The sequence below is a fragment of the Ambystoma mexicanum genome, chromosome 6q, assembly GCF_040938575.1.
Source record: "Ambystoma mexicanum isolate Mex_15411 chromosome 6q, UKY_AmexF1_1, whole genome shotgun sequence".
Classification (NCBI taxonomy): Eukaryota; Metazoa; Chordata; class Amphibia; order Caudata; family Ambystomatidae; genus Ambystoma; species Ambystoma mexicanum.
Window position 1 is genome coordinate 1,085,924,528 of NC_090937.1, and position 25,597 is coordinate 1,085,950,124.

Sequence of the window (25,597 nt, forward strand, 5' to 3'; positions counted from 1 at the left end):
GTGGCGCTGTTGGGCGGGGTTAAGGGAGCCATGCTTCTGAGGCCATGCCCCCACTTTCTGTGTTGGGGATCCTCAAAAAATCTCTCCATTCTTCAGAGATTTGTTGTGTGTTTTTTCATTTTTTCTACTGTTTTGATTCTTCACGATGCCAGCAACTTCATCCACCCGTCAGTGGTGTTGTTCTAGCTTCTCAATACCTCCGAAGATATGTTTTCACGTCACTTTCGTTGAGGCCTTGAAGTTGTGTACGTGAAGATATATCTGACACCAGGAAGAAGAGCCTTTTCAAGGCCTGTTCTACTTATCACTTGAAGAACGTTTATGTGGATGTTCTTTATGACTACCCTCTACTGTAGAGATCGACAACTATTCCGTCTGCCATTCGTTCACCAAGAAGATTATTCACGACCGTCACCAAAGGTTGGTGACTTGGTGAGATGATGACGCTGGAGCCATGCTTTCCTCAAGCAGAGAGGGCCCCTGGAGCGTACCTCTTCATTCAAGAGGTCAAGGTCCCACGATGACTCTTCCTGTGGGAACATAGCTAAAAAGGGACATCATATGTAGAAGTACCGCCAACTACCCCAGCTGATTTTTCAGTAACTGCTTCCCCCGGGAGAAATTCCTCCTCTGACTGGGCCTTTTCCAAGGCTCAACCAGAGCCTCGGTACCTTTCTATGGACATCCTATCCACTCTATAGACTCTGGTCTCAGTGTTGCAGCATATGCTACCTGACTCCACAACAGGATCTTTCTGCTGGCCCATTGACTGCTCCTCCTCTCCTACTGAACCCCCTCACGCAATCACACACCTGCTATTCCTCCGCTTACCGACCTTACAGATATTGAATCGGAGGATGACGTCTCTCACGGTGGTGTTTCCACTCACACTTATACCACTGACAAATTTGATAATGGTTATCCATGGGATGGTGAACCTGAGTGTCCTGCCCCTGATGAGATTGGTTCCTTCCACGCCGGCATGTCTAAGCCTGCTAAATTGATCTCATTCCAGAGGAACAAAATAAGTAAGGTTTCTTGTGCCAGCAGATGGAGCAAACAAGGAAGTCTGTGGTTTCAGAACCTGTCCTCGAGGACATCTGTGAAGATGGTCTCTTGACCATGAGAAATCCTTTTTTTGCCCCTCGCAAGAAGGACAGATTTGAAAAGAAGTACAAGGATTCTGATTCAGCACCAACGGGTCTACGGACGCAACCAGGTCCGGACTATGTGGTGCCGGCTGCGGCCCAAAAGCAGTTAGCTATTCCATCCTCTCCATGCTCAGTTCTGCCCAACAAGGAGGTGAAGCAACTTGACTTCTTTGGAAAACACATCATTTCCACAGCTGCAAACACCATTAAGGCAGATAACGATATGGCTATCCTGTCCCACTGTGATGGAAAGTTATGCTATAAAATGGGCCCTGTGTTGGATTTTCTTCCAGATGACAAGAAGGACAAAGCTTTCTCACTCCTTTGCTAGGGGGGAGGGCTCTTTAGACCTCATAATCTTTGTGGCTGTAGATATTGCAGACATTGGGCCTCATTACGAGATTGCCGGTAAGTTTTCCTAGTGAATTTAATGCCGGTGCCACCGTTTCCGGCAACCTGTGATTCCGGAATCACTGGATGATTACGGGTTGTCAGGTACGCGCATTCTGGCATGCTGGGAACGGCGGTAGCGGAATCACAGAAACCCCATGAAAACATGCAAAAAAGGACAATACCTGTCAATGTCTTTGGTGCCGGTGCTCCCAAATCCAGCATCGCGATGCGGGACCCAGCGGTACCGGAAACTGCAGTACCGCTATTACCGTGACCAGAAACAAAGTGATCGCCAGAACAGGAAACTGGCTGGCGGCCATTACAAAAACACAAACCATTGCAATATGCAAAGCATAGGAGACATCAACCCCTCCTGACCAGATACATTACACCTGTAGCATGCCATCTCGAGTGTGTGTGACCCACAAGTGGAAGCCACGCTTTTCAGAGCCCGAGCTCAACATGCTTGCAGACACCATTGTCCAGCATGCAGGAGAGCTATTTAGCAATGGCCAGCGCAGGCAAACACAGCTGCGCAAGAAAAGCCTTTGGGAGGAGGTGGCAGAGAAGGTGTCAGCAGTGAGGACAACACCACGCACAGTGCATGACTGTCACAAGCCCTGAGACAACCTGGGCATGAGGCTACAGAATCTCCTCTCTGCCCAGCGAAGACAGGTCATGGCCACAGGTGGCGAGAGCGCATCACTAATATGCCTGATGCCCTGGGAGGAGAGATGCAGCAGTGTGCTCCACCTGGAGTCAACCGAAGGGGTCAGTGCTGCGGAGGCCAGAGCCAGGATACCCAAAGAGGTCAGTGAGTACACGTAACCCCAATGTAATAATCAACATCCCTGGCCACCCTGCTCCCACCACTGTAGCAACATATCACAGAAATGGGAATTGGAGCAGCCACACCCCCAAAACACCCCCCTCCTCGACCCCAACCCAAGAAACTACATCCAGGGTGCATACAGGGACATGCACCCTGGCCACCTAGCAATGCCCCATGCCTGAAATACTTGATGAACACTGACCCGGCACTCTGTACTACCAACTGTTCAAGGATCTGCTCCCACACAGACACACATCACCCTGCCACAGCGTACTGCATGTGAGCCTGTTGTGCTTCCACTGGTACCAAATCACAGCAGTGCTGAGCCCCATCTCCACCCACACATGACGACTGTTGCACACAAAGTCAACACGTGCCCCCTCACCCCAGCCAGCGTGACCCCTGAGCATAACTGCACGTTCTGTCCCTGTAACTGGTCCAGGCAGCATGCCCATTCTTGCCTCATCCATACCACACACCTCCTCACCCCAACATCCCACAACGGGAATGCTCCCCCAACACTGTATCCAGCAAGTGGCAGTACACCACGAGAGTATCCACAGCGCAGTAGTTTGACATGTCCAAACATCACACATTATGCCGCTCAGTCTGCATAACACAAGCATGTGTGCACCATACCATGTACCACGCCATGTCCCCGACACAGCATGACCAACATAATGCATGTATCTGTGCTCCCTGAATCCACTATGCTCACTGACAACATGCCTTTCTGATTCCCTCAGGCACATCATGTGACATTGAAGTGGCCCATGCAAGCAGCTCAAGGGGCACCAGCCACTGCCGGACAGCACAGACCACGACCACCACCCGGGACCCCGCAGCGTCCACTGGCCCAACTGCCACAGTCCCCACTGCTGCAGCCATGCAGACAGACCCAACTGCCACAGTCCCCACTGCTGCAGCCATTCAGGCAGGCCCAACTGCCACAGTCACCACTGCTGCGGCCATACAGGCAGGCCCAACTGCCACAGTCCCCACTGCTGCAGCCATTCAGGCAGGCCCAACTGCCAGAGCCACCACTGCTGCGCCCATCCAGCCAGCCCCAACTGCAAGTCACCACTGCTGTGCCCTTCCAGCCAGCCCCATTTGCCATAGTCACCACTGCTGCGCCAATCCAGCCAGCCCCAATTGCAAGTCACCACTGCTGCGCCCTTCCAGCCAGAACATTTGCCATAGTCACCACTGCTGCGCCCATCCAGCCAGCCCCAGCTGCTGTTGTTACACCACCACCACCATCACAGCAGCCATATGCACGTAAGCATCAGTCAAGTGCTGAGGACATAGCTGACAATGCTGGAGACAACACAGGGGAGACCAGCGATCACACCAGCTACGAACCTGCAGAATTCAGCCCGATAAACCTAATGAGCATACAACGCCTGCCCTTCCTCAGTGTCAGGGAAATGGACGGCCGACTATGCCGTATTGAGGAACGGCAGAATACCTTAACTGCCTTAGTGCAGCAGCACCTCTGAGAGGCACAGTTGATGAGGGAAAGTGTACAGGCCAGTTTCCCGCACAATGCACATGCCCTTGGACGTGCCACAACTGCCATTGTCCTGATGGCCAGGAGGGTACGCAAGGGCAGTAGTATAATGTCCTCCATTGCTGAGACAATGGCAATGTTCCTTCATGTGATCCTTCAGAGATGGCCCACTGAGCAGACACGCATGCCATCCACGAGCTCCACGCCAGCAGGTTCTGTACCCAGCAGCTCAAGGCGTTGTTAGATGCGCCTGTCATCCACTCCACACAGTTGCATGCCAGATGGCAAGCGGGCACGCAAATAGGCCGACAACAAACATGTGCCCTGGATGTGTCTTTGGCAGGGACTACATGGACGACGTGACACGAGTTGTGGAGGGATAGTTGGGGAGGGGAATTGGGGAGGGATAGTCGGGGAAGGAAAGTGGGGAGTGATAGTCTGGGTGGTGGGTGTAGTTCCATATTTGTTGTTCATATCATTCATTACATTACACTTGGTCTTGCATAGAAATCATGACTGGACATTCATTTTTAATGTGAATGAGTGTTTTATTTCCTGTACAGTGCTGAGTGTGTTGGCTGGCCTAGGCCATGTGCTTGTCTGATGTTCTCCGAAATAGTGGTTAATCAGTGCATGTGATGTGCCAATGGCAGTTCCTCTTCACTGTCATTCTCATCCTCCGCATCAGGTGGGGGCACGGTTGTGTCCCTGCTCGTGCTGGTTTGTGGTTGCCTCATGGGGGGTCATCAGCCATGGCATCAAGGGGTATCCAGCATCACCTGCACGGGAGGGGCAGAAAGGTTGCAAAATCATTGTGGTGCCAGTATTATGTTGGTACAGTCTGTATATTGGCCGCTTACTACTTAAATTGCAGGTTATTACATGCAATTGGCTCAAGACGTAGCATATGTCATAGATGAACCTGGTACCATGCGCATTGTTAATGGAAATTGCTTTGTCTGGATAGTTAACCGTTGAATCTGTGATCTGCTGGCTTTCTGTCTGCATTCATCAATGTCAATGGAATGACAAGGCCAAACTGTTAATTTTGCTAGTCCGGGTCAAAGTGTTCCGGTGGCCTTACCAGGAGGCTTGTTTCTGGCCCGGCAAAATACAAATTTGCCTGCCACAGCCTGTGTGCCCGACATGTCTGACCCTGCCGGGCGCCGCAGACCTAGTAGGCAGACCTGTCACAGGAGCTAACATTTCTTTACGTGCACACATTGCAATTTATCTGATTTTGGGAATGGCTACGTTCGTGCAGTCATACTTGCATTTGGTTTGACATTATATGCTGCATGGGAGTGATTGATGTTCATCTATGACTCATGCAAAATTATCAATGTGGATGTATAGCCAGAAAGGTAGCATTAAAGGATTTGATTTGATTGAGAAGGCGATGGCAGGATAATGATTGCCATGCTGTCAATATCATTGGTCCCTATGCGAGGTAGATGGGTGGTTTGTCACTTTCCCATTGCCCATTCACACCCACCTTGCCCTATGACCCTATGCCTACACCACTGACCACTTTGACAAATGTGTGTGCCAATCTGGGTTCCATTTGCATGTCGCATGATGATCTATCACCCATCCACTCATATGTCCAACTATTTTGTTGCCATTCATGTCACCTGCATATGTGCACTTGTTACTGGCAGGTGAAATGTCTACCTGCTGTGGTGTACGGTAGTGGATGGGAAGTGGGGTGGTGGGCTGCATTGGAATGACTTGTCTGTGCTGCACACAGTGGGGTTGTGCTCAGTGTGTTTTTGCAAGGGTTTGTGCCATTGGTGTCATGCATTCTGGTACCTATAGTGCATTCTATGTGCCAGTCCAGCTTTGTTATTATGCATGTGCATGCTCTGTCTGGCCATTTTACACACGGGAGTCCAGGCCTTCTACTCATGCATGAAATTTGTGTGTCTGTCTTTGCATTGCACACATGCACTGGAGACAGTTATAGCCTCCCCTCCCCCAATTCCACAGTGCACGTGCTTTGGTAATTACACTCACCCAACAGCCAGGTCCGGTCTGGTGTATTATGCCCCCCCCCACCCCAATTCCACAGTGCACATGCTTTGCTAATTACACTCACCCAACAGCCATATCCGCTCTTGTGTGTTATGCCCCCCACACGCCCCCCAATTCCACAGTGCCCATACTTTGGTAATTATACTCACCCAACAGCCAGGTCCGCTCTCCCCTGTGGCGTACCATGCCCTGGCAGGGTGGAGTTCCTCAGCTCCGTAGAATTGTGTGTGTATCCCGGAAGCAATGGGTGATGAGGTGGTGTGCATCACAGACCATCTGCACATTGAGTGAGTGGTAAAGTTTACGGTTCCTGTAGACTGCCTCAATGGCTTGCCTGGCCACCAACTCCACATGTGTGCAGTCCAACGAACCAATCACATTGGGCATGCCGGCCAGGGCGACTTTGGTGGCATTAATCTGGTCAAGTGTTCTGGGTAGGGCTATGTGATCAGACACGTGCTGTAGGAGGGCATCCAGAACCTGAAAAAGGACCCTCGAGAAACAGGGTTGGGATAGCCCATGCAGTTCACCAATAGTGTGTTGGTAGGTGCCAGTGGCAAGGAATTGTAGCACAACCACTACCTTGAGAAAGGGGGGATGGCAGTATGGATCTGGATGAGGTTGACAATGTCATTGCGGATCAGGTCCACTATAGAGGTGATGGTGTCCCTGTCTAGATGGTACAGGGTGTGGAGCTGTGTTTGGCTGAGTTTGAAGGGTGTGGCCCTTGTGGGGGGTATGGGTGGCTGCCTGCGTGGTGCTACCTGCTGGCCATTGTTATTTAGCATGGCCATAATGGTCCTCCTGCGCCTCCACCGCTTCCTCTGTATCTCTGACTCTTCCAGTTGTATCCCTGCATGCAGGGCCTCCAACTCCATTAATGCTACTGCTGCTGCAAGCATGGTTGTGTTGGAAGGGGTTAGGGAGTGGTACTTTTGTGCTTTTACAGTGCTCATGGTGAGCACCTGGGCTGATTTTGGCCACCTGTGGACTGTTCCTACACACTTGGTATTGTTTAACGCATGGGCCGCGAAGCCGGTGTTTCCGGCGCAACCATCACAGTGCCACTGCCACTTTTGTGCCAGTGTTTCAGGAAATCTGGTACTCGGTTTGTGCACATACTAACACTGTGCTAGTGTTTCAGGCACGGCCGACGCATCATTCCGCAGATTCCGTTCATGGTGCGGCCCGATACGGTAGGTCACTTCCGGTGATGGAGTTTGGGGCATTGCATCTCGGAGTATGCCGGTCTGGAAAAAGGAGCCAGTACGGAGAGACCGGCACTGCTATTTCCTGACCAACATACTTGTAATGAGGCCCATTGGCTTCAGACAGATGGACAATTGCACAGTTCTACGCGACAAGGCTGTGTGGTGAATCCTGCAGAGTCATCACTGATCCCCAGCCTGAAGTCTCCTCCTATGTGGCCAGGGGAAGGCAGCCACTACCTGATGCTGACCCTGGGGCTGGTATTCTGAGGGTGGATTACATGGGAGGAGATGGCTGTCAGGGGGAGGATGGCTCAGACAGGGAAGATGCTGTATTCTTCCTTTGTCTATGAAGAGGAACCATTAATCCCTGAGTCTATAACAGCCTGCTGTCATTATTCTGAATACTTTAATTGTGAGGTCTTAAAATCTACTTCTGTTAAACATCTTGTTTATTATGATAGTTGTGTAGATAAGTGTGCAACAACAGAACTTAAAACACTATGGGAATCCTTTGGACTTCAATTTCCAGAAAGCTTTAAGGACAGGGACAAAGTTGTCTAACGAGTCAATGAGGATCAACAGTAATGTCAATAGTAACGTGCGGTCTAGTTGTTGTCCATTCATTGAGCTGCACGGGACATTTAAGAAAGAGAAACATCTGCAAATGAAAGAAGGAGAGAGAAGGTGAAGTCAGATCGGACTGCAGAGTACGCGGACCAGGAAGCGGAGCAGCAGAGAAAAGCAGATAGGAAAGAGATGCTCCCGATCTGCCACTTGTCAATCTGACGTACTGGATTGACATGAGTACGTCGGATTGACGTACCTCTGACAAGGGGAGCCCAACAGAGTCTAACCGGCACTGGGTAAGTGCAGCAAGGGAACCGGCAACCTCAGAAAGGTTGTCCACGACGCTGTCAAAGCAGAAAACAGCTACTGTATCAGCGAGGAACCACTAAGAGGACCTGAGAAGGGATTTGACAAGCTGGAGAAGTCATACCGAGAGCAAAACTCTGCCGCAACAGTGAAACACAAGTCGGAGACGCCTGGAGAAACCGGTCAGTTGGCCCTTTGATAGTGGCAACCCTGGGGCATTCTGACAGGTACATGGACAATTAAGTGAACAGTTTGAACACCGACCAAATAGAGTAACAGAGAGAAAAAGAGGGGAAACATGGTGCTATTCTCCTGATAAGAGATGTCAGTTGGGAGAAGCCTGGAACCAGCATTGCCATAAGCAAAAGACATTAAGAGAAAACAAGACGGCAAACATGGTCTTCTTATCTCTACTTTACCTGCTTCTTTTAAGCACGCCTCGCTTCTTCCTATCTTGAACAAATCATCGTCAGATCCTTTGCTCCTTGCAAATATTCGTCCAATTTCTCATCACCCTTTTCTTTCTGAATTGCTTGAACGTCTTGTTTGCTCTCAGGTTTCTACTTTTGTTGCTGAAAATTCTATTCTTCCTTGCTTTCAATCAGGTTTTTGCCCTCTTCATTCAACGGAAAATGCCCTTCGTTCGGTTTGTGATTCTCTCTTCTTCTTCTTCTCAATTATCGGAGGCGTGGGCGGACCCACGCAGGCGCTTCCCCATCCTAAAGGATGATGTGCACCATTGTGATTCTCTCCTTTGTGCTCATTATTCTAAACATTCTTCTTTGCTTAGTCTATTGGATATGTCGGCTGCTTTCCATACTGTGGATCATACTTTACTCCTAACTTCTGTCTATTCTTTTGGTTTTTCTGGTTCTGTGTTTTACTGGTTTCGTTGTTATCTATCTTCTTGCACATACTCAGTCTCTTGGGCTGGGACTTCTTCTAACACTTTACCTGTTATGTCACATACACTTATATAGCGCACGTTTGCCGAAAGGCACCTTGGCGCTGGAAACGAAAACAACATACTCCTACGTCCCGTCCCCTTTCCTCCATACTTAAGGAACATTCCTCCGTCCTGTGGGACGGGACCGGAGCACTTTGTAAAAGCATCCAAAATTTTGCAAAATGTTTAGTCCTTCCTCTCTTTCTACGCGGGGCCCGGCACGCAGCCGTAGCCCCGCCCATCTCGGCTTCGCCCCACGCATCGCCATCAGTCCTTTTCTCTGCTCGTTCGGGACTGGACGTACTTGCATCCACGGAAGATCTTCCTTTTTTTTCCTCCTCTCTGGCTCTCGCTGGCGATCATGTACTAGTCTGTCTATGTCGTTCAAACTAGACTTTCCAGATTGTTCATCGTGTCACCGATGCTTCGCGAGGGCGGATCCCCATCCTCTTTGTTTAGAGTGTTTGGGTCCGGACCACCGTTGGGACTCCTGTTTTTATTGCGATTCCCTTTCGGTCCGGGCACTTCAACGTCGATTGGAGCGGTGGGAGGAGGTGTTTCGACGTACTCCTCCTTCGCATTTTCAATCTTTTATCGACGAAAAGAAGAAACGCCCGGTAAATTCTTTACTTTTCAGAGCACCCCGGCCGAGAGACACCTTTCTGGGCTCTTCCCGGTCCGGGAGGTGCCTCAACCTCTCTGTCGCCGGGGATTGCCCCGAGGTGCCTTCTGGGCCTAATAATTGTACCAGAGTTTTCTCCGAGGGTCTCCGTAAGGGGCCTGTGGAGTACGCTCCGAGGCCCCTCCTGTGGGGGCTGCTTGTAGACCCAGTTCTACTGAGTCGTGGGGTACCGGAGCTCACTCTGAGGCCTCTTTATCGGCTTTGCTCAAAAGTACCGGGGTGCGCCCCGAGACCTTGGTTGGGCTTGGTGTTACCGAACAGATGTTCGAGGCCCGCGCTGTAAGGCTGGTACCGGACCTGGGTCCGAGGTCCCTCGTACAGAGGCTAAAGTAACCAACATTTCTGTGAGGCCCGGCAAGGCCTTATCGGTGAAAGTTGTTTCTCACCGTTCCCGCTCTTATGGTGACGCCAGAACTGTTGAGGGGGCAAGTGCCGAGGTCCTTCCTGTGAAGGCTAGTTTGGCTATTGGTATGTCGCAGAATCATTCCAGGCCTCATAGTACCGGCTCAGCCGAGGTTCCTTATGTAAAAGCTAAAATTAAGACCCCAGACCCACCGACGGGGACCCCTGCCTCACTTCCTCACGTGCCGCAGTTCCCCTCAGGTGATGGCAAAATGGTAGCCGTTCCCGCCACGACCACGGCGGCGGGTGAACATAAAATTCCTTGTGCGCATCCGTTTCGTCCAGTTTACGACTGGAACGCTTGGATGCCCCTTCCGCACAATGTCTTGTTGCCTGTAGGTTTGGCACCCTTGATTTTTGTGGACACTTCGGGGGATGGGCCTGTGTGGCAACCCTCCCCTCTGTGTCCCTGGAATTATCCTCCTCATGAGAGGCCTCCTCTGGCAGCTCCAAAACCGTCTCCGGCAAATTTCAGACGCTCATGCGTACCGACCCCATGAGAGAGTATTTCAAGCGTCTTTTTAGGGAGATATGCCCGCCTGTGCCTCCAGCTCCACCCGCTCCCCCGGTGGCTCCGCCGGCGACGCCCTTGCCTACGGTGCCTCCCCGATCCTTCCGCCCTTGCCTCCATTGTCCCCGATGGACAAGGCAGTGCCTGACACGGTTCAGCAGGATCCTGACCTGTCGGATGATGCGCAGGGCGATCAGGACAGCGAAGACCAGCCTCGCTCTATTAGAGTTTTTCATGACCGGGTACTGGACATGATGTGCATATTGGATGTTCCAGTGCCCAAGGCACCCGCTCCGCAGGAGGATGTGCTTTCGGGGGCGTTCACCCTGTCTCCTTCGGAGAGTACCGGCCTGTTCTTGCAGAAGGACGTTTTGGTCGTGGTCCATAGGTTCTGGGAAAAGCCACACTCTGGACTTTTCGTCAATAGGAAAATTGACGCGCGATACAGGCTACATTCTTCGGAAGAGGTGGCCCTATTATCTTGTCCGCCCCACTCCTCCATGGTGGTGGCTGTGGCCACTTTACAGTCCAGGCCTGCAGCATCCTCTTCTACGACGGCTATTCAGGTTCTGGGGAAGGAGGACAAACTCCTCAACTCCCTTGGGAGGAATATTTTTGCTAACTCGGCCTTGCAGCTCCGGCAGGCTAATGCAGAACTGGTGTTAGCGGGGCGAATATGAAGATGTGGAAAGGTCTGTCGGAGTTGGAGGAGTTCATTCCGGTCGAGAAGCTGGAAGACTTTAAGGCGGGTTTATCCGATGCCAGGGTATTGGCCCAGAATCTACTTGAGGCCGCGGGTCATCACGTCGACACTTCGGCTCGGGACCTTATGCTGGGAGTTGATACCTCTCTACAGGCATGGTTGCATGCCACCAAGTTCTTAAAGGAGGTGCAGGACAAGGTGTTGGACCTGCCGTTTGACGGTAAGGAGCTTTTCCATTCACCAACGGATGTGGAGCTCACCAAAACGAAGGAAAGCACCCAGACAGCTAAGTCCTTGTCCGTCCTGGTTAAAACTCCTTTTAGGACCCAGAGACCGTTGTCGCAAAGTCAGCCTTCCTCTGGTTTCAGGGGGTTTCTAGACCGGAAATCCTGCAGAGTGGATACCCCTTTGGGTAATTCCCACTGGAGGCAGCAACGGACTATGTTTTTTTTCCCGCTCCTCAGCCTCCTCCTCAGGTTCAGGTGGTAACACCACTGAAAAGCCTGCCAAATGAGGGTTCTGCGCGCTCGCACGAGACCCCGGTGGGAGGCAATGCAGACCATCACCGAGGACAGGTGGGTCTTGTCAGTTGCTCGGGCAGGCTTCCACTTACCCTTACCCCCTATGCCACCCTTTCACCCTCCTTTCCAGCAGTCAGGGTCGTCCTCCCTAAAAGCCGAGGTTCAGAAGCTTCTGGACCTCAGAGCTGTGGAACCTGTTCTCCTTGGGGAACGAGGGGAGGGCTTCTACTCCCGGCTGTTTACGGTGCCCAAACCCAACCTGGCTGGCCTGTGCACCATCCTAGACCTTTCCCAGTTCAATCTTTTCCTACAACCAAGAGAAATTCAAGATGATCACGCCCGGCCAGAGACGGTCCTCCTTGCAGATGGGCGATTGTCTCAGCGTGGTGGAACTTCAGGATGCGTACATGCATTGTCACTACCCTCGCCCAAAACCCCTTATGGCAAACCCATTGGCCAGGTGGAGTCAGGACTCGGGCCTTTAGAGCCTGGCATCCTCTTCAAAAGCCCTCCTGGGCCCAGTCCTGGCCCCTGTGGCGCCAGGCTCATGCACCGTGAAGAGCATATGCTTGGGATCTACTTTATTGTGTGTGTCAACCAACATGGAGGCATCCACATAACTTGGTTCCTAGGAACCAAGCTATGCGGTCTAGTGTTTTGTGTGTGGTAGCCTAGGGACTACTTTACCTGGACTATTTTGTTGAGGCTATTTAAACCACACCCGAGCAAGACAACACGCTTCGCGTTACTTTGCAATTTGCAACGTGACGCTCACCGTCTCCAGCTATACCCACGAACCTCAGAGAAGCAGAACCTGTAAGGAGACAAAAGGAACATCATTAGCAGCAGCATCTTACCTGCAGTCTTCATCTTTAGCTACTCGCAGCTCCGGAGATCAGCTTCCTTGAATCTGCACACCTCCCGGACTAACGACCTGAAAGACGAAGATAGAGGCAACGTTAAGGAAAGCATAAGAGACATTGCAAATTACGAACTACTCTAAAGGCTTACCTGGCTGGCCGCCTCTCGGCTGGCACCACTCCAGAAATTCCACACGCACTGAAGAATACCGTGACCTACAAGGAAAAAAAGAAAAAAACTGGTTAGCAAAGGCAAGACATTGCAGCGCCGCGCATAGCGCTTACCGCATCATATCGCTCTTAATGCGCCATCATTTACCAGCGAGGTTCAACCAAGCCAGTTCGCCGAGCTGAAGCTCCGTATACCTAAGGGAGAAAAAGAGACATTATTAAACAATGAAAGACATGCAGGATAGCAACAATACTAAAGAACAGCAATAAGACCTACCTGAACGATAGCAAATGGGCCGACGTCAGTGTAGTAACTGGACTGCACACGCCCACGAAAGACAACGCGCCCCTGCAAAGAAGGCAGGACGGAAAGCACGCCTAACTCTACCACAAGGCAGAACCTTTCCCGCACACCACATCTGGGCACCACTGAGAAGTATACCACCGAGTCACCCGGCTGGGTGGCGTCCCTGTGGATACCAGGTGAGCGTAACATGCATATTCTGATCTGGAATCCACACAGGAGATATCTCTGTTTCTCTGTGGGAGAGGAGCACTTCCAGTTTTGAGTGCTTCCTTTTGGCCTCAGCTCGGCGCTGCGTGTCTTCACGAAGATGATGTCGGTGATCGCGACCTATCTTCGTCTGCAGGGTATCCATGTGTATCCGTATTTGGACGACTGGCTTTTACGCAGCCCTTGCCCATTGAAAGCTGCCTGCAATCTTCAGTCTCTCATTCGCTCCTGTTCCACCTCGGGCTGTCAGTGAACTGTCGGAAATCTTCCATGACGGTCTCTCAGGACTTGATTTTCCTGGGTTTTCGCTGGAACACGATAGACTGCAGAGTGTACCTGAACGGGGACAGAATGGCAGATCTGTTGGCCACGTGTCAGATGTTTGCGCAGTCAGAGAGCACGTCGGCCTGTTGGTTCGAGAGGCTTCTGGGCCTCATGGCCTTGTGCGTTTTGGCTCTTCCTCTTGCTCGTCTCAAGATGAGGCGGACTCAGATGGCTCTTCGGAGTTCTTGGCTTCAGGCTGTGGATCCGGACTCCAAGTTGATAACGATTCCGGCTTCCATTAGAGCGGACCTGGACTGGCGGTTGTTTCTCGGCAATCTGTCAGTGGGGGTGGGTTTTCGGGACCCAGCCCCTTTGGTGATGGTCAAGACGGACTCCTCCCTTCTAGGGTGGGGTGCGATGTTGGATCTTCTTCAGGTCTCGGATCTTTGGTCGCCTCAGGACAAGCTCCTCCACATAAATCATCTGGAGCTTCTGGCGATCTTTCTAGCGCTCAAGGCGTTCAGACTGATCATTGCCAACAAAGTGGTCCGTATCCGCACGGACGATGTCGTGTCGATGTATTACATCAACAAGCAAGGGGGCACCAAGTCTCCCCCTCTCGTCGACCTGTCCATCCAGATTTGGGAGTGGGTGGTTCGTCATGGTGTCTGGCTACTTGCAGTACACATTCCGGGCCAGCTGACTGTCACGGCAGATGCCCTCAGTCGGCAGACGATGGTCAGCTACGAATGGGAGCTGAAGGCGGAGGTCCTCTCATGGATTTTCCTGCGCTGGGGCACTCCGGAGGTGGACCTCTTCGCTACGGCGGCAAACGAGAAACTTCCTCTGTATGCCTCCAGAAATGGGCTGTGAGCCTCCTCACTGGGGGATGCTCTCGAGGTACCATAGCACAACATGAGGGCTTATGCATTCCCGCCTCTGCCTCTGGTTCATCGGACGATTTGCAAACTGAAGAACATGGTTAACTGTTCCCTTCTACTCATAGCCCCGTGGTGGCCGGCCAGGTTTTGGTTCTCAGAACTTCAACACCTGTCGGTGTATCCGCCGATCAGGTTACCAGTGAGCCCCGATCTTCTTCACCAGGGGGAGCAACAGCTGTGGCACCCCTCCCTACAATCGCTCAGCTTGGCGGCATGGTGCCTGAGTTCAGGTCTTTAGAACATCTTAGCCTGTCTGCGGATAACATGCGTATTATTCAGGCAGCCAGAAAAGCCTTGACTAGATCCCAGTACAGAAACAAATGGCTCAGGTTCTGTCATTGGTGTTTAAACAAGCAGCTGGACCCAAGGGCGGCTGCAATTGACACGGTACTGTCCTTTGTATCCCACGTAGCAGAGTCGGGAATTCACGTTCTGTCATGCAGAAATGATCTTTCGGCGGTTTCCGCCTACCTATCTACGGAACAATGCTCTTACTCTCTGTTTTATCCAGTGGTTAAGAGACATTTTGCAGGTTTGATGCGCCTTTATCCTCCGATACGTAGTCCGCACCCATCGTGGGATCTAAATGTGGTCCTGAAGGCGTTGTGTCATAAACCTTTCGAACCAATGGGCACGGTGGACCTCAAGCACCTGTCGTGGAAGGTGTCCTTTTTGGTTGCCGTTACTTCAGCAAGGCGCGTGAGTGAGCTTCAAGCTTTTTCAGTGGAGCATCCCTTCTTGGTTTTTCACAAGGATAAGGTGGTCCTACAGACAAACCCTGCTTTCCTGCCGAAGGTGGTCTCTGACTTCCATCTGAACCAGTCAATCTCCCTGCCAGTCTTTTTTTCCGAACCCCGCTTAAGTTCTATCGAGACAGAACATCCAAATTTAGGAGCTCTTCTCAACTGTTGGTGACTTTTGGTAATCCACAAGGTAAGCAGGTCTCTAAGGCGACTATCTCCCGATGGATCGCTGCCTGCATTACGGAGTCTTACACTGTCCAAGGACTGAAGCCTCCTAAAGATATTCATGCACACCTCGTGCGGGGCAAGGCAGCCACAGTTGCCTTTCAAAAATATGTCCCCTGGGAGACCATCGCAACGGCGGCTACTTGGGCCTCCCCATCGGCTTTTTGTAAGTATTATTGTCTAGACCTGAGCTCAAGATCTGATGCTCAGTTTGGTCAGGCTGTGCTGAAGAACCTGTTTCAGTAAGGGGTTTTTCCATCCACCCTTGGTTCCTGTAAGGAGTGCTTGGGAATCTCCCATAAGTATGGAGGAAAGGGGATGGGACGTAGGAGTATAACCAGGTTACTCACCGTAGTGACCACCTTACTCCTAGTCCATAGTCCCCTTTCCTCCATACGCCCGTCCTCTGTCCCCTCTAATAAGGTTCCTCTGTTATTGCTAAAAGGTCTCTGACCTGGTGATAGGAAAGGACTGATGGGTGATGTGCGGGGCGGAGCCAAGATGGGCGAGGCTACGGCCCCACGTAGAAAGAGAGGTGGGACTAAAATGTTTGCAACATTTTGGATGCTTTTACAAAGTGCTCCGGTCCCGTCCCACAGGACGGAGGAATGTCCCATAAGGATGGCGGAAAGGGGACTATGGACTAGGAGTAAGGTGGTCACTACGGTGAATAACCTGGTTAGTATTTCCTATTGAAATTTTTAAATAGAAAGGTTTTCAGTAACGGACAGAAGGTGAGATAGTCAACCGTCCCATGGAGAAAGAGAGGCAAAGCGTTCCAGGTCTTAGCAGCAGCCATCTAAAAGGCACAGCCACCCATGTGGGACAGTCTGATACGAGAAACCAGAACTTGAGAGTGGGCTGTGATCAGAGACAATGGACAGGAGCATAGCGGGGAAACTTATCCTGTAAATATTCTGCCCCTAATCCATAGAAAGCACGATGCACATGGATTTGAAAAGAATCTGTTTCTCAACAGGTAGCCAGTAGAGCTGTCTCAACAAAGGAGACATGTGAGCTCAAAACAGGGTGTGAAGAATGGATCTGGCTGCGACATTCTGAAGAAGTTGAAGCCGGTTGATAAGAAAGCGAGGCTGATCTAAATGGAGTGAGTTGCAATAATCTATTGCACTCAAAACAAGCGCAGCCACCACGTGGGCCTGACATTTAGCTGGAATAAACAGAAACATTTTCCACAAGATACAGAGCTTGAAATGGCCAGTCTTGCAGAAAGCTGCTACCTATTGATCCATGGAGAGGAAAGAGGTGATTTTAACCCCCAAATTCCTCACAGAGGGTGAAGGCATGGGGAAGGGACCAAGAGATATGGGCCAGAAAATCAGTGGTCCAGAAAAGCAGGAGAGAGGTGGTGCCAACAACCAGAACCTCAGTTTTGTTACCATTTAACTTTAACCAATTGGTCTCCATCCATGAGCCCAACACTTCCAGACATCTCCTAAGCCGAACCGCTGGATCAGATCTGGTCTGATCCAGGCGGACCAAATTTGTGTGTCATCAGCATAGGAATAATATCGAAACCCGTGGGACAGAATGAGAGACAAGAGGGACCTGATATAAATATTGAATAATATAGGAGAGAGAGAAGATCCCTGAGGGACTCCGCAGGAGAGCAGCACAGGTTTAGAGAGAAAAGGAGGAAGGGAAACCGACTGAGAACGATCGGCCAGGAAGGCTGTGAACCATCCTGGAACTTGGCCAGAGAGACCTGCCGCAGAAAGCCAGGAGATCAGGGTGAGGTGATCAACCGTGTCAAAAGCAGCCGAAAGATCTAACAAAAGGATTGCTACGACATCACCATGATCAACTAGGTGGGCAAGGTCATCCAGCACAGAGTTCAGGACTGATGCCGTGCCCCTACCCGGCCGGGACCCAGATTGAAAGGAATCAAAAAACCCAGAGGATTCCAAAAAGGTATAGAGCAAAGGGGACACCAAATATAGTGTCCCTCAAGGTTCTTTTACTGGACCTTTCCTTTTTTCTCTTTGCACTTCTCCTCTAGCGGTGATTATCTCGTCTTTTGGCATCTTTCATTATTTCTATGCAGATGATACCCATCTTTTCCTGTCTTTCTCTTCTTTCACATCTTCTACTCACAATAATCTTGCTTCTTGTCTTACTGCTTAAAAACTGGATGTCTGATCACTTCTCCTCCTTCTTCTCCTCCGTTTCCTTTCCTCCTTCTCTTCTTCTGCTCGTAACTTAGTTCTGATTCATCTCTTACATCACGCTCTTGTCATTTTCATCTCTTTAATATTCATAAAGCTAATCCTTTTCTTATGTTTAATGCTACAAAAGTTTGATCAACCTCACTTATTTTTTCCTGTCTGTTCTTTGGTCTTCCTGTTTCTCGTTTGTATCCTTTAAGGTCAGTTTTCAATGCTTCTATGCATCTTTTATATTTCATGTCTCCTTGTGATTCTATTTCTCGGTCACTATCCTCTATAGGATGGTTGTCTTTCTTTTCTCAAATTTAATTTTCTCTGTCTTGTTTCTAAATGTTTTATGGTCTTGCACCTGTTTATCTTTCTTCTCTCATTTCCCTAATTTCTTTCTATGTTCCTTCTCATGTTTTACGTTCTCAGGATCAATTTCTGTTATCAGTTCCTCATACACCTTGTGCTCAATCACGCTTTACTTCTTTCTCTTTGCTTGCTCCACTTCACTGGAATTCTCTCCCTTTCTCTTAGCTCCATTGCTTCTTATTCTTTTTTTTGTTCTTCTCTTAAGAATTATCTTCTTCATTCTTAATGGAAACTATGTACATTATGTATAGCTTCCCTTCTTCTAGCACGCTCTCCAGCTCTATAAGCCTCTTTCTGGCTATCTTAGCTTCAACCTCTTCAACAAATCTTGCACTTCCCGCCAACGGCTTCTTTCACTCTCAATTTGCTTTACTTTCTTTACCTTTCCCAACTGGGACGAGGAAGAGACTTGTTATTTGCTCTTTCGAAGCCAGAGTTTCTTAGCACAGGATTGAAACACATAATTCTCTTCTTCCTTGATTTGAAAATATGTGTGTCCCTTTTCAGAAGGGGACTGACTCTTGGTGGGATCTGGTGTTGACGAAAACCAAAATGAGGGCAATCTCTTGCGTACTGTTGTGTGTCGCAGGTATGCTCTGGCTCACAGGCACATGCCCAGGAGACTTTGTCAGATTCTGTGCTGACAGCAGGAGGATACTGTTCTCTTCAGTGATGCTCTCGAAGACCTCTGGGTTGTTCTTCCCGAAGACAATTCCAACGGATCCGCATCTTCGGTGTTTGGAGGCAAATATTGGTGGACCATTCCAGGGTTCAAAGTAAGTCTTCTCGGTGTTTTCACTTACATATTCACATGGGACTGTTCTTTACTTCTTTTGATGGCATCCGTTAGGTTTCGCATTCCTTGGCTATCAGCATTTTGGGCGTTAACAGCACAGCCTTTCCAGGAAGCGTACTGCTCGCCCTCTAGGATGTTTCTCGTGTAGTTGCCTACGCGTCTCAGCATTAGGCTGGGGCTGGAGTTTCAGCGCAGTTTCCCCACCACAGGTCGCGCCAGCCCCACTCCTTTGCTTCGCTCCACTGGTGTTGGCTCTCAATCAATTTTCAAGATACTCTCTGAGCGTTTCAATGCTCTGTCCTTTCTGCCTCTCCACGGTCTCCGGTTTCCACTTTCTTCTTCTACTACTATTACAAGCGTCCTGCCGACTTGCAAGACGCCCTCTTCACCTTCTACTGCTACTGCCGACACCCTGTTGACTTTCCCAACATGCTTATGTGTACCGACAAACCATTCCCTGCACACTATTCTTCCACTCAGGACTCTCATCCCCTTCTTTGGTTTCTCCTTCGAGACCTCCTGCGGTCTTTCATTCAAACTCTCTCCGGATTCAGAACAGCCTCTCCTTTCGGATTCTGAACAAAGTCCTTCTTTGCTGTTTGGTTTAACTATCAGGGACTGCCCCTGGGTAACGTCAGTTCGATTAACAACAGCTTTTAGAGTATACCTCCTACTTGATCGTAATGTGCTATGGATTTTCTTCGACCCTGTACTCATTACACTTGTTTGATGCTTTACAAAAACACATTGTTTCCGACTATCATAATTAGAGAAGGTTTTGGTGTTGGTATTATCCTATGGGATGGGGAATCAGAGGGGCCGTGTCCCGGACTCACGTCCTTATCCTGAGGATAGGAGTTCCTCCCCATGAGGTCCTCCCGCATGTTACCACCACTAGGGGGACTATTGGTTAACAGCTGCACGTCCCTAGCCACATGGAAAGGTTCTTCCCTCTGGGGAGAAGTAACGCAATCTGAAGGATCGTCACAGCACAAACGTGTATGTAGTGGCACACCCCACAGCTACACAACCTGCAGTCCCTCACTTAGCTTGTCCATACACACATAGACTCATCTCAGACACTCCACACATCGCATTACATACAGACAAACATGCCTGTGGCACACCCCACAGCTAAACAGCCTTCAGTTTCTTGCTCAACTTTAACATGCATATACAGACGCATATCAGACACTCACACATTCCATTTCATACACACAAAGATGCCCATGCTACACCCAGCATCTGCACAGCCTACAGTCCCTCTCTGCACTTTTACATACGCACAGAGACACATATCAGACTCTCACAATCCACACATTACATCCACACTAACAAGCATGCACACCCCACGCATACACCAACAATTACTTTCAGATTCTTCCCTTCTGCCAGGGTATGCACAGGCCGCATCCAAGGTTCCGGCACACCCCAGAAGGACTAACATAAGGGCCCTCCTGTACAAGAAATTGGTTGGCTGCTTTCATGCTTGTTTAGTAAACAACGTGCCAGAAGTGTGTGCACACTTTTAAAAAAAGAAGTGAGTGCACTGGTGCTGCCATGCCGAGCAACGTGCGAGGAAGGGGGCATATCAAAGAACCTAACCAGTCACGAAATCCCCCAGCCACTGACTGGCCATTTTGAAATTTTGGGTGCATGGGAGTAGACATATTCAGAGAAACATTGGGTTTTATGGAGCTTGCACTAGCTGGGGTCGACACATGGACGATCCCTTATCTACTCAGGGGGGCAAGGCCAGCTTCTCTGGAGCACATTTTCAGAACTAATCATAGCAATGGAAATTTGGGATAAATTAGTCAAAGAGAATTGCTTGATCACCCATCGACCAGCATTCACACCTGTCTTTGGTCATGCTGATTTTTCACAGGCCTTTTGAACAAAGCAATTTGAAAACTGGAAAAGAGATGGGTGTCTCAAAATAGCAGACTTCTTCAATAAGGGAGGAATTAAAACGTTTGACATATGTAAGTTCGATGGTAACATTCTAAAATCCGAAAGATTGCACTGCTATGAAATGAGACTTGGGTATGTATCCATCGGTTAGGGAGGCAGCAGCAAGGAAACCAATACACTTTGTCTGAATACAGAGAGTACACATCTCGGATAGACAAGCAAAATCAGGCATGACGCCTTGGCAGAAAGACTTTTGGCCTTCATCACGAGTTAGGCGGTATCCCGGCGGTGTTCCCGCCGGGATACCGTCGGTACTAATAGCGGTACTGCCACCAGGTCCGGCGCTATTAGCGCTGGATTACAGATTTGGCGGAAGGGTCCTTGCCCAGTCCCCATTGGGCCCATTCGGGAATTCCCCATTCCCCATTGGACCCAATGGGGAATTTTCGGCGCAATTACCGTCAGCGGTGTTACTGTGCTGTAATAGCGCCGAAAATTGGCATATTCCCCGCGGATTTCTGCCCAGCTCAGAGCTGGGGGTAAATACCGCCAAACCCGTGATTTGGCAAACCGTTAAATGCAGTGTTAATAGCGTTACTGCCACATTTATGGGTTACCGCCCACCTTGTGATGACCCTGTTTGTATTAACGTTAGGTAAAGGGAGTAGGGGGTAATTTATTTGGAGGAGAGGTTAAAAAGTTGTATATCTGTGTTTGTCATTGGTGTAGGTTTCTGTGTAGCTGGTATTGACTTCCGATAAGTTACAAAACGGTTTACTCTGTAAATAATCTGACAAATGCTGGAGGCGGTGTCATGTATGTTATACATACCTGTTGGGATCTCCCTATACTTCAGAACTTGGAGTTGAGGTTCACGATTGTCAAGATTCTAGTCATCTCAGTCCCTAGTGATCCAATGTGGTTTCTGTTGTGTGTATCGGGACACACAATGGTGAATGTTTGGGGCCCTTTTTGCCCAAAATTGCTGATATGTTTGACCAACGGCTCAAAACTTGCAATAGCGTCCTTCCGGGGGAAGGGAGAAGAGCCATTGAGTTCGATGTAGTTACAGAGAATCTGGAAACTTCACCCATTAGCATGGAGATTCACAATATACGTTTTCAAAGATGTAAGTCTCTTTTTTTACTATGTCTCGAGATAATAACGCCATCTCTTACTCTGTAAGGCTTAAGGCCATGAACTTTTTTGGACTAACAAAAAAGCCAGGCATGTGTTTTAGCCACCTTTTTCTTATTTACATTAATGATTTGGCATTGAGCATTTTGAATGCAGAGGTAGATGCACCCCAGATTCCCAAAAGAAAAATTGGAATTTTATTATATGCAGATGACGCTGTGTTCATTTAAAAAAACAGGTCAACATTGTGTTAGACTTTTGTAAAAAGAGGGGTCTAACAGTAAACCATGACAAGACTATGGTGATGACATGGAACCCTTCCCTCAAGTCTAAGACACATATTTAATTGACTGCAAAGGGCTCAATTAAGTTGACCAATACGACTACCTGGGGATAGAAATACATAATGATGTAAAATGGGCCACACAATGAAAGAAGAGTTTGCTGCTGTTTGGAGTGATAAATAATTGGAATCAACGTTTAGGCCGCCGAGCCCCATTGATCGTTTTAGAAGTCTATACAATACAAGCGGTTTCAGCCGCACTGCACTCTAAGGCAGCGAACTATGGGGCACGGAAGGGATAGACTCGAACAAAAGTACGTTTGTGAAACAGGTCTTCAGTGTACCTACGAGCACGTCCAATGTTTCCTTGTTTATGGGAGGGGGGCTAACATCTGTGAACTTTATTGCGCAATGCAAACCTCTCGCAAAAACTAAGCCACTATAATGAGATGTTATGGGATGTGATACTTGCCCCAGGAGGCACGGTATCAACTTGTTTTCGACTTTTACACACTCTACTAAATATGATCGACTGTGCCATCTGCTGGATAAAAACATTGTAATTACAAACAAGCTTGATACTTTGTATGTGGAAACTTTAATGTTTGATTCAGTAAAATTACAAAGGTTCCTTGATTACATTATATATAAAACCGATTCAGCCCCAAAACGTTATATGAAATTATGCCTGTGTTTACTGTACTGTACATGAAATTCCAGCTGAATACACGACCAGTGGCAGAGGTTTCACATAGATTGCTCGCTGACTATTCTAAATGTTGTCCTTTTTGCCCCGATTGTCTTGGGCCCGTTATCTGTATCGCCTTTTCCCTAAATCCGCCTGTGGAGCCAAAGGAAAGGAGTGAAACAGAGCCGCCATTGAATTCAAGTTTTTTTTATTGCGGTTGTGAAATGATGCCACAAGCCACGCAAGAGGCCCAGAGCTATTTGATCTCAAGTATGCAAAGCAGCAACCAAAAACAGTGAAAGAGGAGAGAGATTAAATGAGGTAGATCAAAATGCATACACATCGTCAGGCTGTCCCACGTTCTTTTCCTTTTCTTGCAAACTCAACTTCCGCCGACACCCCTTTGTGTCTGATATCGGGGAACGGCTTTGTGATATCGGACTGGGCGCTCCTTCGCTTCTCAGAAGGGGCTACAATCCTGATCGTTTGCACGGGTTCCATGCTCGGTGATTCCAACGAATTCCGTCATGCTCCCCCTTATATATGATGTTTTCCCTTTCATCTGGTGTGGAAATGCAAACGCAGTGCGAAGAAGAATAGGTGGCGCTGACCAGACAGTGAAGGTCGATCTACTGGTATAATTCCCAGAATCTACGTGTGAGCAAACCGTTTGGCACAGGTACACATTTTCTGCCTCGCTGAAGCAAGCTGTGCTGGGCTGAATAGGTCAGAAGGCCTCTGCGCTAACAGTTACGAATCTGAAACACACAGATATATTTCACTCTCTTAACTGTTTTCAAAATATAACATATTTCCCCCATGATAGCTGTGGGTTATTTCTGGCCTGCTACAGCGATTGAATCTGTAACCCATTTGTTGTTGAACCGGCCGAAGTATTTCGTTTTTCGTAGAAAATTGTTGTTTCCAGTGTTTTTTACATAGCAAGTTCTTTGCATGATGCTTATGTTTTGCTTACATTGACTTTGTCTTCGCAGTCTCCAATTACATCGCAAAGGCTTGGCGGAGTAGGTCGAAGCCAATTAAAATCGGACTTGATTCTGCATAATCAATTAGGCAGAGATTTCTGTAATTAATCTACATTTATAGTTTACATTCGTTTTTTTAATGTTATGTTATGTTGATGTATACTGCACACCGCTACCACCCAGGGGTATATTGATTAAATGTTTTATTTATTACGATATGATTTGTATGGGCTTTTATGGGCAGGTTCCTGAAATAAAGTATCAAATGAATAACAAAATAGCTGGTTTTATCTTGGACCATCTTTAGTCAGTATATTCTGGATGGCATTCTGGATGGTAATTTGTTCTTTAATTTTATGATTATTGTTTTTAAATTTTTAGGAAAGGAGTGAGAAGGGGGTTAGTGGAACTCTGACAGTATGGAGTGCAGGGGGAGTGCCTCATAGTATTAGGGGAGTTTTATTTCGCTCGATGAATATCTAATGCTTAGTGTTATCTTTGCCCTCCCAAATAATAAAAATGACTAGGGAAAAAGAGAAGGAGACATACTTTGATTACATAGGGCCTATGGTGACTCACAGAAGCTCAAGTGCCTAAGAAGCAAAAATGGCATGCCCAAAAAATGATACAATTGCAGGCATTCCAGGGGTTGCAGGAGTTACTTGTAGGCTGGGCCGCAAAGCTGTCATTTGTAGTATTGAAAAGGTTTTGCATGCAAGTATATAATTATGCTACTTCAGTTTTTAATTTTGTAAATGTATGTTTTATAGTAGAGACGGTAAACAATGTTTTATGATGCATTGTGATACGATTAACAAAACATTAGTTTTACTTTTGATTTCATACTTGCAGAAATTACCTCACATACTGATGCCAGTGAAATACGGCAAGACTGGAAACCCACATTCCTCTGTAATGAGGAGTTTACACAGTTAATGCTGGAGGTACTGTACATTTGAATTAGTCAAAATACTAGTATGCCTCTGAAGTTATTTTGTAGCTTCAGAAATCACAGCTTTTGTTGTTTGCTTTTAAATTGTTAAACATATTTGCAAATTGTAAAGCAATTTACACACAAATGGTAGATTTTATTGAATCTGAAAGAGGCACAACCTTTGTTATTCCTATGTTGTCAAAATTAGGTCTTCCCAGTGTATCTGTAAATGATCAGTCTGTAATGCCAACTTTCATGTCGGGGTGCATGACGGGACCGACAGAGAGAGTTCATAGTGATGCTGTGCCTGAATCCAGCAATGGTGGGAAGGCATCCATGATAGAGGAGACCTCCTAGCCCCATCCGCTTCTGATACCAAAATGGCAGCAGTGGGTCTGCAGAGAAACGTGAGGCTCCCTGGAACCGACCGATGCATTTGGATAGTCTGCTGATGGGTATACTTGTGCAAAACATTGAGGCAGTGGGTGCCTTGATTAATCCCCCCCTTTCCGCTCCTGTGCTGTCAGGCAGAACGGCCACAAGGGAGATCCTACCCCAGGGAAGATCTGGTGTTGCACGGTGGCTGAAAACCGAGGTACCCTGCAGTGAGATCTGGATGCTCTGGCTGTCCCCTGAAGCCAGAGGCTCGCATGAGGAATACGTTTAAGAAGGGAGTGTACTGGGAGTGTTTCTTTCTACCCCCTCTTGCCTAAACTGGCCAGCAGACCAGCTGTGGGTGTAACTTCCTCCTGGGAAAAATGTGAAGCTGCTCTCTGGTGAGAGGCCACTAGTGGATCACAGAGCAGTGCAGTACAGTACTTGGAGCGCA

At 48.7% G+C, this 25,597-nt stretch overlaps 1 protein-coding gene across 11 annotated transcripts in view; it reads left to right on the top strand.

Annotated features, from left to right (window-relative positions):
- Positions 1-25,597, top strand: part of CLOCK (clock circadian regulator) — a 2,930,945-nt gene that overhangs the window by 1,017,811 nt on the left and 1,887,537 nt on the right. For all 11 annotated transcript variants that reach the window (XM_069631637.1, XM_069631640.1, XM_069631638.1 and 8 more), the window contains one exon: positions 24,687-24,778. In XM_069631637.1, coding sequence (XP_069487738.1) covers positions 24,687-24,778 — 92 coding nt within the window. The remainder of the gene's footprint in view (positions 1-24,686; positions 24,779-25,597) is intronic.